Raw genomic sequence first — 11,555 nt, forward strand, 5'->3', positions numbered from 1 at the left:
TCTATGGTACCGCCAGCCACCGCCCCCTGCCGGCGGCGGCCGCGGGGTGCGCCGGGGGTGGGGCCTGGGGCCGGTGCTGGCCGGAGCGGCGCGGCGCGGTGCAGGCCGGGACGCGCAGTGCCCGGGAGCCGGCGGCGCGCTCCGGCCCGGCGGGCGGCAGGGTCCGCGGACTCCCCTTCCCAGAGCAGCGCGGTCGCCTGGCGGCCGGTGACGCTTCGCGCTCCGATTGGTCGCTGTTCCGGGAGGGGCGGGGCGTGCGCACGCGGTAGCAGCTGTCCTGTTGCGACAGAAGGAAAGCGCGGACCAGCCGGTGCGGGCCGGGCGGGCGGCGCAGGCTGGGCCTGGCGGCGCGGCGCGGCGGGGTGGGGGGGTAGGAGGAAGAAGGGGAGGGGGAGGAGGAGGAGGAGGAGGAGGAGGAGGAGGAGGAGGAGGCCGGGCAGGAGGCCGGGCTGGGTCGGGCGGCGCGGCGCGGGCGGGCGGGCAGCCCTCGGCCGGGCCCGTCGGCGCCGCGTGCTCCGGGCCGGGGCGGGCGGTTCGCGGGGCCGCCGAGGCGGGGAACGGGGGCGGGGCGGGCCGGATCGGCGCGGCGCGGCCTAACGGCGCCTGTCGCACCCCCGCCGCAGCCCCTACGCCGCGCCATGCCTTCGGACCTGGCCAAGAAGAAGGCGGCCAAGAAGAAGGAGGCGGCCAAGGCCCGGCAGCGGCCGCGCCGGGCCCCGGAGGAGAACGGCGATACCGGGACGGAGCCGCAGGAGGTCCGGCCCCCGGAGGCCAACGGAACGTCGCTGCCAGGTGAGAGGCGGCCCCGCCGGAACGCCGGTCCCGCTGCGCCGGCGGGTGCCTGGCTTGTGTCCCTGTGCCCCTGCTTGCCCTCGGTGGGGGTCGGCCCGGCGGCCCCGTGCGTGCCGATGCTAGGAGCGTCCAGGCAGGGCTGTTCGTGGGCAGGGCTGTACGCATTCGGTGGCGCCCACGGCCCAGTAAACTGGGACGCCTGTTCCTCTTCAGCTGAAATAGCCCGTGGGCACGGGCTTGCGCTGAGCTGGGTTGGCTGCAGCGTCTGGCACGAGGACCATGCTCTCTCTTTGGAGCCAGCAGGACACCGACAGAAATGTGTGGCGGCTCCCCTTAAACTGGGCAGGCGAAGGACTCCCCAGGCCCCCACTTGAGGCTTGCGCGGTAAAGGCAAAGGGCGCTGATGGTATCTTTTCCCTCTCAGGCAGATACCGTCCCAATCTTCTGGTACTTGATGCCCAGACCCGTTTGGGTTTTTTTGTTTTGTTTGGGTTTTTTTACTGCTGCAGGGACCACTCTAGTGGCTGAACAGTCACTCTAGTGACTGCTCTTACTGATACTGCTACGGCCCTCTTTTCATCTGTTTTTTGGGGACAGAGTTGGTTTGCAGAAACTAAGAGCCCGGCTATCTTAACAAGAGAGACTTTGTCAACAAAGAGCTGTTGACCTCCCTAAAGGAAATAGGCAAGGTGAAGCTTACAGAGAGAGAGAGGTTATTTTTTGTCCTTTAGCCCACCTGGTAACCAGCAGGCTGTTGGGCACACAAGTTTTTTCAGGCTCAGCCCCCAGCGCGTCGTTTTAAGAGGCACTCGGTGCGTGACACAGAGACGCCGGGCGGCCGGAGGCACGGCGGTCGGGAGGGCGAGGCGAAGGGGCCGGTCTCCCCAGGACCCCGAAGGCACGGCGGTCGGGAGGGCGAGGCGAAGGGGCCGGTCTCCCCAGGACCCCGCTCTTCGCCAGCGCCCCCCGTGGTCCCCAGGCACGCTCCGAGTTGCTGGCGGCACCTGCGCCTGGCGGCTGGGCCCGGACCACAGGCGGGACGCGGCCGCTGCCTGAACGCGGCGCTGGCCGGGTCACCGCAGGCGGCTCGGCCGTCCGCCGCGGCGGGGCGACCCCGGGCCCCGGCCCGCACCGGCGCCGCCGGCTCCAGGCGGGGACTCGGCGCCCGCCCGGAGCCGGCGGCGGCCAATCGCCGCCCGCTCCCGTGGCTCCTTGGCATGCCGCCTCCCTATTGGCGAGGCCTGGGGAAGCCGCGGCGGGGCCGGGCCTCGGGCTGTCGGCGCCCCGCCTCCGGGACCGGGCCGCGGCGGGCAGGGCGCTCCGCCGGCCGCTGCGAGCGGCGCTGCCGGAGGGGTAGGCGCGGGCTGGGCAGGCGCCGCTGGCTCGGTCTGCTGACGAGCGAGGTGCTGAGCCGGCGTTGGGAGTGCAGGGGAGGCTGGTAAACCGGTGCCGACATCAGGGCACGGGCGATGCGGGTCGGTCCCTGCCTGTTCCTTACTGGCAGTTCCCTGTGAAATAATTACATGTCCAGGACAAAACTGCCTCGCCCCGCTTTTCACTAATCTGGTTTGCTTGTGTATGTAACTGGACTGCTTGCACTGCCCGTGCTTTTCAAAGGGGGTCCTGTGTCAGCGCAGCTGATGTTTTTTGCTCCTTCTTGGCTAAGGCACGTTTGCCTTGGTGGCAATAGTGATTTTTCCAGGAGTGCTAGACATTGATAGCTGGGGTGGTATCCCTCATTGGCCCGAACAATCTGAACACCAGGTCTCTGCTCTGAGCAGCTGGAGTATGGCTGAGATCCTGAATGCCATTTTCTTCTTCAAATGGCAGTGTCTCACCAAGGGGTGAAAATTGGACTCTAACGCAGGGCTGCAACAGAAGATCGGCCTGACAGAAAAGATTTGCTTGTGCTGTAGGAGGAAAGGAAGAGTGGGGCAGGCATATGGACATATTAACTTCTCAGAAAAATGGTAGGGCCTGTTCCAGTGCTGCTGCTTCTTTCATCCTCTCAGCTTTCCCTTCATTTCTTTTCTAGCCAAGTTTTCTTCTGGCCAGCCCTTTGCTTAAGCTTGCAAGCAATACTTTATAAGTTCTCTTCCCACCCCTGTCCTTCCTGCAGTGAGGGTTAGTTCCATCATACTCAGATAACAGGCTAGCTGTTCTTGCTGCTCACTTAGTTCTAATGGTCATATTTTATTTAGAGAGCAGGTGGAAGTTCCTGTTAGACCAGATATATCCATCTGCTAAGCTGAAAAGCTGAGTGTCATTGCATCTGGGCCTACACAACGTTTCTGTAGAAATGGGGACATGGGAGTTGTTTTCGTGGTCCTTGGCCTATTGGTACAGGGGTTTATGGCTTCCCTTGTATTTGTAAATCAGTAACACTTCTGGTCTGTCTCTGCATATAGAGGTGGATGCTCTTACAAAGGAGCTGGAGGACTTTGAATTAAAGAAAGCTGCTGCCCGTGCTGTGACAGGAGTGCTGGCCTCCCATCCCAACAGCACTGATGTGCACATCATTAACCTTTCGCTGACCTTCCACGGCCAGGAGCTGCTGAGTGATACAAAACTTGAGCTGAACTCCGGGAGGCGCTACGGCTTGATTGGACTCAATGGGATTGGTAAGCTGTGGGGCACTGTGACATGGGCTTCTTGGAGCTTGGTGAAGATTCCGTGCTGCTGAGCAGCTGGACAGATGCAGGTAGTAAATGCTGGAAACCACAAACAAGGCTGTTAGACAGATGTGGCTGGGACACAGCAGTTTCTGTTCTCCCAACTCCCCACCCAGGAAGAGGAATTGCTAGGATTGCTGGTAGAAGTATGGGGTTGCATTGTGGCTTTAGACTGTGCATTGGAACTTGTTTCTGTGGAGAGCTGGATGAGATGTCTAGGATCTGTGAAGCTGTCTGATTCCTGTTTGCAGCATTTGTTTAGCAGTGTCAATAAACCCAGTTCTGATGCTATTGGTCAAAGAACTTGCACAGCATGGAGGAGTAGGGAGTGTGTGGTTTGGCCTGAATGGGAAGACAACTGCACAGTCACTGGAGAAGGCGACGCTCTACATGGAGAGATGCAGGATGCGGATGTAATTGAAGAAGAGCTAGTAAGAGTGACCAGCTGGTTTAACTTTCAGGAAAACACTTAGGTTCTCTAGTGACGAGTGCATTACTTTCCTCTATGTTAGAAGTCTTTAGAGTCAGGGGTCCTGGTAACAGATGTCAGACCTGGTTAGACAGCAGGAAGTATACAGCAGAGATAAAGTTCCCTAAATCCAGGCAAGGGCTGAACTGCAGTGGTTTCCAAAGAGCTTCTTTGTGTCTCAATCCTGTCCTTGGTGTGGTGAGCCTTAGCTGGGGGGGAGCCTGGCACAGTGAGGCAGTAGGCTCTGCTGTGTCTCTAATTATTCTGGCCTCTTGGGCAAGAAATTCCCAAGGATTTTCTGGGGTGGGAAAGGGAGGGAATCAATGGGATCTGACTGCATCTCATCCATTTCTCTTTGCAATTGTATCTTACCGAATCCAACAAGTAATTGTGGAATGTCTGTCTGCACACAGGGAAATCCATGCTTTTGTCAGCTATTGGGAAACGAGAAGTGCCCATCCCAGAGCATATTGACATCTATCACCTGACCCGAGAGATGCCTCCCAGTGACAAGACCCCTTTACAGTGTGTGATGGAAGTGGATACAGAGAGGGCCATGTTAGAACGAGAGGCGGAACGTCTGGCTCATGAAGATGGTAAAGCTTCTTGGAGTCCCTGTGGACAAGGGACATTTCCTCCATTTCCCTCCCCACCGAAGAAAAGGTGTTACTTGGGTTCCTTGGCAGAGTTTTTACATGTTACGGTACCTCTTTCCCCCAGCTGCCCTGTACTAGTTGAAAAGTCCTGTGGGATTACACTTCTTTGGATGAAATTATTCCATGCAGCTTCTTAAGAAGTGTCTCAGGCTTGGGAATGGAGGGGGCTGAATAGTGGTAAAGCAGATGGACTATGAGCTTTCCCAGCTGTATAGAGGTGCAGCTGAGAGCCCTTTATTGGTAGAAGTGCTGACAGGCAGGCTCTCTTTCAGCGGAGTGTGAGAAACTGTTGGAGTTATATGAACGTCTGGAGGAGCTGGATGCTGACAAGGCAGAAGCACGGGCCTCACGTATCCTTCACGGCTTGGGGTTCACGCCAGCCATGCAGAGGAAGAAGCTGAAGGACTTTAGTGGTGGCTGGCGAATGAGGGTGGCTCTTGCTAGGTGAGTGGTATACTGCCTGGTGCCTCCTGGGAGAATGCCTGCCTGCTCCTGACTCTGCAGCACCGTGTACACAGTTCTAAGAACTCAGAGCAGAGCTGAGAGGCTTTGGGTTACCTTCATTTACCCTACACTGTCATCTCCCCTCTCCTTTCAGAGCCCTCTTCATTCGGCCTTTCATGCTGCTTCTAGATGAGCCCACAAACCACCTTGACCTGGATGCCTGTGTGTGGTTGGAGGAAGAGCTGAAAACGTAAGCATGAACAAGTTTGCTGCTTCTATGGGTTGTGCTTTTCTGCTGGAACATCTTGTCAGCACATGAGCAAGTGCTACAGGAATAACCGTCTATAGTTCTTGTGGCTACATAACTATATTGCAGTACCAGTGACACCTTCTTGTGCTTGCTGCTACATGTGTCTACAAAGGGTTCTTGATGCAAGGGTAATGAATTCAAGACAAGCCCCCGTCTCTCCCTCACTGAAGAAATGAGAAGTGCTAGTTTGTACTCCCTGGTTAAAGCTACTTCCTTGAAAGCCAGGAGCAGCCCTGGCAGCCTGTGTACCGGCACTGTGTGCGGTACCAGTAGTGTGAGCTTTCCAGACCTGGCTTCCAGCTCATCTTTCTGCATATTGTTCCTCTGTTTTCACAGAACTGTAGTATCTGAGTGAGTCAGTTTCATCTTGTTCTAGTACGTTGGGTGACTTTTTCATAAACAAAGGTAAAATGTTAAGGCTTAAGGCAAAAAGCTTAGGAATAGGTAGGAATCTTAGGTTATCTGGGTTGTGCATTAAAAGGACTGTATTGTGAGCATGGCTTTTCATTTGCAGAGGTTTTTTCCATCAGCTTTGTCAGCTGAACCTTCTGCATGCTTGCTTTAGAAGTCAGCTGTTGTAGGAAAGTAATGTGAACCTCTCCCTTTTGGGGAGGCTTTAACTAGTCATCTTACAGATTAGGAGCAGAGCCAGGCATAGTGTACCTAACAGATGGTGGTCTGTACCAAGGTGAAAGTAAGCAGCAAAGGTTGAAACTTCTAAGAAGTGTGATGCCAGTGGAGTCAGTTGCATCAGTAGCACTAGTCATCTACCAAATGGGTAGCCAGCTCTTGACTCTTTGTGAAGATGGGTGAAGACTGTCTTATGGTGAAGAGTGTTTTAACACAATGAAAGGTGTTTGCAGTATTTGCTTACTGCAGCTGATTGTAGCTGCTTTACTCCAAATTTCCCAAAGCATCTCCAAGGCAGTTATCTTTCTGTTCTTAATCTGATTATAGGCAAGAGAGACCTGGTGCATGTAAATCCTTTGTCATCATCAGGGCCAACAAGCAAGAATTCTTTTCCTAGCTTAGTCTCTAATAACTTATGTGGTGCCACAGGTTCAAGCGGATTCTTGTGCTGATATCCCACTCCCAGGACTTCTTGAATGGTGTCTGCACTAACATAATCCACATGCACAACCGCAAACTGAAGTACTACACGGTGAGTAAGTGGTGCCCTGTCAAAAATTGCAATTGTCAAAACCAGGAGCTGTTCCCTGGGGCATGTCTGATATTCTATGGTCTCTTTCTAGGGAAATTATGATCAGTATGTAAAGACTCGCTTGGAACTAGAAGAAAATCAAATGAAGCGATTCCACTGGGAGCAAGATCAGATTGCCCATATGAAGGTATCTGCCTAGCTGCATGAACTTTCTTTCTACCCATGCAGGTGGGCATCCCTGCACCTCCTCAACCTTGTTATCATGGCTTTTGGCTAAGTCTGTGTTTTGTTGCAGAATTACATTGCACGATTTGGTCATGGTAGTGCGAAGCTGGCCAGGCAAGCTCAGAGCAAGGAGAAGACCCTTCAAAAAATGATGGCTTCTGGCTTGACAGAGAGAGTTGTGAATGATAAGGTAGGATTAGACATGAGATTGCATCTAGAGATCAGTATTGGAAACATGGGCTAGATAAGTAGAATGATCTTTAGCTGACAGCAGGAATGGCTGACGCAGCTGGGAGCAGGAATGGTATACCCTTCCTGGTGCTAAGGATGACTGTACTGAAGATAGTGTAATGCCGAAGAGTGGAAAGAGGAGGAGTAAATTTCTAGGGGAGAGAAGGGGATTTGTCATATCAGTAAGGCTATTTTGCAGACACAGAAATCAGAAATGAATGTTTAAGGGTTGGAGAAGATGGGGGAGGATGCTTATAGCAACTCCTACTTGTTTGAAGAGTATAAGCCCACATTTGCTTCAAGGGGAAAGAAATAGGGACTCATTAGCCAGCAGATGAGCTTGCAAGCAACTAATCAGAATAAATCTGTGAGTGAGTTGCTAGAGGGGCTCGTAAAAAGTTGCAGTCTGGTGCCTTGGTCTACAGATGATGTTTGTAGTGAGGCATGGTTATACCAGAATAACTGGGCTGTCTTGTGCTCCAGGGTGTCTAACAAGTGGATATTCTGTGTTAACAGACTTTGTCATTCTATTTCCCACCCTGTGGGAAAATTCCCCCTCCTGTCATCATGGTGCAGAATGTCAGCTTCAAATACACCAAGGATGGGGTGAGTGTGGGGAATGTGCATGGGTTGTACGGAGATTACTTGTATCCCTGCCTTGTTTGGGAATGTGAGCCTTTTGGCTAAGCTTTCTGATCAGTCTGCAGCATATGACTAGTGGATCAAACTCCTTGGCAGTGTTAATGCTGAGTCTGTTGAGAACAGAGCATTACAGGTGCAGCACGGAGGTTCTGGGTAGTAGTGGAAAGGCATAATGAGTCAAGATTTTTGTGGTTTGCAGCCATGGATCTATAATAACCTGGAGTTTGGGATTGACCTGGATACCCGTGTAGCTCTTGTTGGACCCAATGGAGCCGGAAAGTCAACACTGCTGAAACTGCTCACAGGAGAGGTACGCTTCCTACATTGTCTGCCCTGTTCTGGACCTTTATCCTTGGGGTAGTCCTCAACGAAGCTGCACTTATTTGCCAGAGCACCCCAGTCAGGCCTTGGAAATCCTAAGGTCTTGCTGCAATATAGGGCTTTTTCTCTCATATTATCCGTTCAGGCTGCTTCCTCTGTGCCAGAGTGGAGATGGCTGGATTCTCTATTTCTGGCATAGGGCAAAAGGAGGAATTTTCCTGGTGAAATGTTTTTATCTTCCCTTTCTAGCTTCTGCCCACAGATGGGATGATTCGCAAGCACTCACACGTGAAGATCGGTAGATACCACCAGGTACTCCCTACAACAGCCACCTGGGACATGATACTGAGGAAATTGCTGTCAGGAATGAGGAATCTTGCCCCTCTTATTTCTGCTTCTAAGGCCCCTCCCACTGCTGCCCTTCTGTGCCTGGAGATGGGGGAAGGAACTGTTCTGTTGGCTGAACAGGCTCTAGCAAATGTTCTTACCCTGAAAAGAGGCTTGCTGTCGTCCTTTCTGTTTACCCTCTCACCTTTTACGGGAGAGATGGTTGCCTTGTGCTTGGTGGTGGACAAGTCTGCTATTCTGAAGCAGCACTCCTGCTCCTGAAATGGAGACTCCTTCCATAATAGTTGAGCACAGTGGCTGTACTGTGAGTGGGGTTATTGGCTCTTGTGTTCTGCTGCTCAGCTGGCACCAGAGGGGTATAAGGGGGGGAAGTACTTTTGGCCATGGAGTGGATGGCTGGCACAGCCTGAAGGTGAGTTTTCTTCTCTGTCAGCACTTGCAAGAGCAGTTGGACTTAGACCTCTCACCCCTGGAGTACATGCTGAAATGCTACCCAGAGATCAAGGAGAAGGAGGAGATGAGGAAAATCATTGGCAGATATGGTCTGACAGGGAAGCAGCAGGTGAGTATGAGCTGTTGAGATTTGCTTTTTGCTCATTAGGGAAGTAAGAGCTGCTGCATTTTCTGTTGCTCTACTGATAACTGACAGTGTGATGCAGTATGCAGCATGGCACACCACAGCATAAAAATGCTTTTTCTATCTCTGCCTTTGAAATTGGAGAAAAAATAACTTACGGCACATAGGAACTTTCTTTGCATTGCAGCAATATGTGGGTTGGAATGGGTTACCTCCTCAGAACCTGGGTGAAGAGAAGACAAGTTGTGGCATAGTGCTAGACTCGAGCATATTTTAATTGTAACTTGAACTAGTTTCCTTATCTCTTATTTCTGAGATGAATACCAGGCAGAAATGCTAGAACACATTCTCAGCTGGGAGTAGGGACCACTAGGTTCAAATAAGAGGATAGGACCACACTAGTGGCGCTCTAAGTCCAAACATGACATGCTCCTGTATGTCATACATCACATGTATGACAGGAGTTATCCTCATCACTGCAGTTCAATGTTGATTTTTACGTTGTTCTTCCCCATTTGTCACTTCAGAAGTTGAGAGTAGTTTTATAGCTGTGTCAGGATGCAACGAACACTAGTCAGATCTCAATTAACTGTCCCTTGGAACCTTTAACACAAGCTGGGTCTTGCCATGGACACTCCTTCAGAAGCCCCCGGAATTCCCTTGTTCTGCTGGTGAGAGAAGCTTAGTCTAGCTTTAAGACTGACTAAACTTTGTCCTCTTGTGTCACGTAGCTACTGGAATCACAGCGTGAGATCTGAATATTTTGTGGTCAGGGTGGCAGCCTGCAAGTTTCCCTGCAGAGCTGCGAACAGTGTCTGTGTTTGTCAGGTGAGCCCCATTAGGAACCTCTCTGATGGGCAGAAGTGCCGTGTGTGCTTTGCGTGGCTGGCCTGGCAGAATCCTCACATGCTTTTCCTGGATGAGCCCACCAACCACTTGGACATAGAAACAATAGATGCTCTGGCAGATGCTATCAATGAATTTGAAGGAGGAATGATGCTTGTCAGCCATGACTTCAGACTCATCCAACAGGTAAGAAAAGTAGTGAATGTTGTCAGCACCTTTCTAACACTTTAAGTAATTAAAACAAGGTGTTTTCAACTGACTGACTCTTACTCGTCCCAAAAAGATGTGTGAGTGGAAAAAAATCACTGGACATGATTCTCTTGCCATGTTCATGTGAAAGAATTACTGAGCTAGCCAAGGAAAACATTAGGTACTTGAAAGAAAAAAAAATAAAACAACCCAAAACCTAGAAGTGAAGAATAAGTTAAATGGAAATCATGACATATTCCGGAGGCCTTAACTAGATTTTTTTTTTTTTTTTTAAACGATACTGGAGTAGTTCTAGCACAGTTTTTTATCACTCAATCTGCACAGGTGAAGGAAATTGCACCACGTACACACAAATGTCAAGTGCTGCTTTATCTGCTATAGCTTTGTCTGCAAGTTCAGGTATAATTTTATTTTTCAGGGTGTTATATCCAAGTAGTTCATGTCAAGAACTACTTTTTTATTCAATTCCCAATTTAGCAGGAAAGGCTTTCCTTCTTAGTTCATGAGCAAAAAAAGAAATGTTGAGGGGTCAAGGATTTTTAGTTCTAAAATCTTCTATAAATTATGCAGAAAACACCAGTTGAGGTATTTCACTGCAGATATTTTTCGTAGGTAGTTGAAGTGTGAAAGTTATTAAACTCTTTTCTTACCAGACTTCAGAGAGTAGATTTTGGTTAATTTTATAATTTTGGTAAAATTATGAAATGCTGTACTGTAAACCTTTCCTTCTTGTCTGCTCGCTTTCAGGTTGCACAGGAGATCTGGGTCTGTGAGAAGCAGACAATCACAAAGTGGCAAGGTGACATCCTCGCCTACAAGGAACATCTCAAGTCAAAGCTGGTGGATGAGGATCCACAGCTCACCAAAAAGACCCACAATGTGTGAGCTCTAGAGCAGTCGGTCAGGTGCTCCCTGTGGAGACTGACAGTGGCCAATGTGACTCACTCATCTGCCGACTGGAATGGGACTCTGCTGCTATCTCTGGCTGTGTTCTAGGATTGCTGCAATACTGCTTCCCCTTGACTTGCCTTGCACCTCTGTATCTGGACAGATCTCTTCTCTCCTGATCTGGCTACGTTTGGGCAACCATTTCCATATTTAGATGATGTCCTATCTGAGCCAGGCCTTGAAATCTAATGGTCTGGGGTCATGGCAGTGGCAGTTAGGGTGTCTGAGCTGCAGTGATACAGAAGTGGAGACCCCAGCCCAGCTTCTCCCGCCTCTTTCTTCCCAATTTCTGCTTCAGTTTAGATACTTCACTTCAAACTCCTCTGGCCTTGGTTTGTTTTTAACTATTATTTAACAGTGTAATTAACAGATCTGCCTGAGAATCCATCAGTCAATAAAGAGGGAAGAACAGTCTTGTCTCGTTTTGTGAGCCATAGTGGTCATTAGGGCATGCTGGGGCAAATCAGCCTAGTGCTGAGCTTTGAGTAAGGATGCAGAGCCCTTTCTTCTGGGGTGAAGGTTCATTTCTTCAGTAGCACCAAAGTTGTGACCAGAACTTGTGGGATGCATGAAGTGGTGAGTACTGAGCTCTGGAGGTACAGAGCAGTGAGGAGGATCCTCACGCCTGGGAAACCTGCTAATCGAGAGTGAGCACTGGGTTTTCCAGTTAGTGACAGAAGGGGGAGCAAGCCACACATGCCT

General features: G+C 51.1%; 1 protein-coding gene across 1 annotated transcript; it reads left to right on the forward strand.

Moving 5' to 3' along the window:
- The first annotated feature begins 183 nt into the window (after positions 1 to 183).
- ABCF2 (ATP binding cassette subfamily F member 2) lies at positions 184 to 11,270 on the forward strand. The gene is made up of 15 exons (XM_075042434.1): positions 184 to 310; positions 624 to 792; positions 3,201 to 3,413; positions 4,347 to 4,529; positions 4,862 to 5,033; positions 5,188 to 5,283; positions 6,403 to 6,505; positions 6,597 to 6,692; positions 6,801 to 6,920; positions 7,478 to 7,567; positions 7,803 to 7,913; positions 8,174 to 8,236; positions 8,706 to 8,834; positions 9,678 to 9,881; positions 10,653 to 11,270. The coding sequence occupies exons 2-15, from the start codon at positions 639 to 641 to the stop codon at positions 10,788 to 10,790; spliced, it is 1,872 nt and encodes a 623-aa protein (XP_074898535.1). The 5' UTR covers positions 184 to 310; positions 624 to 638; the 3' UTR covers positions 10,791 to 11,270.
- The last annotated feature ends 285 nt before the right edge of the window (positions 11,271 to 11,555 follow it).

The sequence above is a fragment of the Buteo buteo genome, chromosome 2 (assembly GCF_964188355.1).
Source record: "Buteo buteo chromosome 2, bButBut1.hap1.1, whole genome shotgun sequence".
NCBI classification, from domain to species: domain Eukaryota; kingdom Metazoa; phylum Chordata; class Aves; order Accipitriformes; family Accipitridae; genus Buteo; species Buteo buteo.

Excerpts from the sequence above, each read along its gene's own strand:
- ABCF2 (XM_075042434.1), top strand. The coding sequence starts at position 639 with ATGCCTTCGGACCTGGCCAAGAAGAAGGCGGCCAAGAAGAAGGAGGCG. Across the intron at positions 6,693-6,800 it reads ATCAGATTGCCCATATGAAG|AATTACATTGCACGATTTGG; the intron begins GTATCTGCCTAG and ends GTTTTGTTGCAG. Across the intron at positions 9,882-10,652 it reads ACTTCAGACTCATCCAACAG|GTTGCACAGGAGATCTGGGT; the intron begins GTAAGAAAAGTA and ends GCTCGCTTTCAG.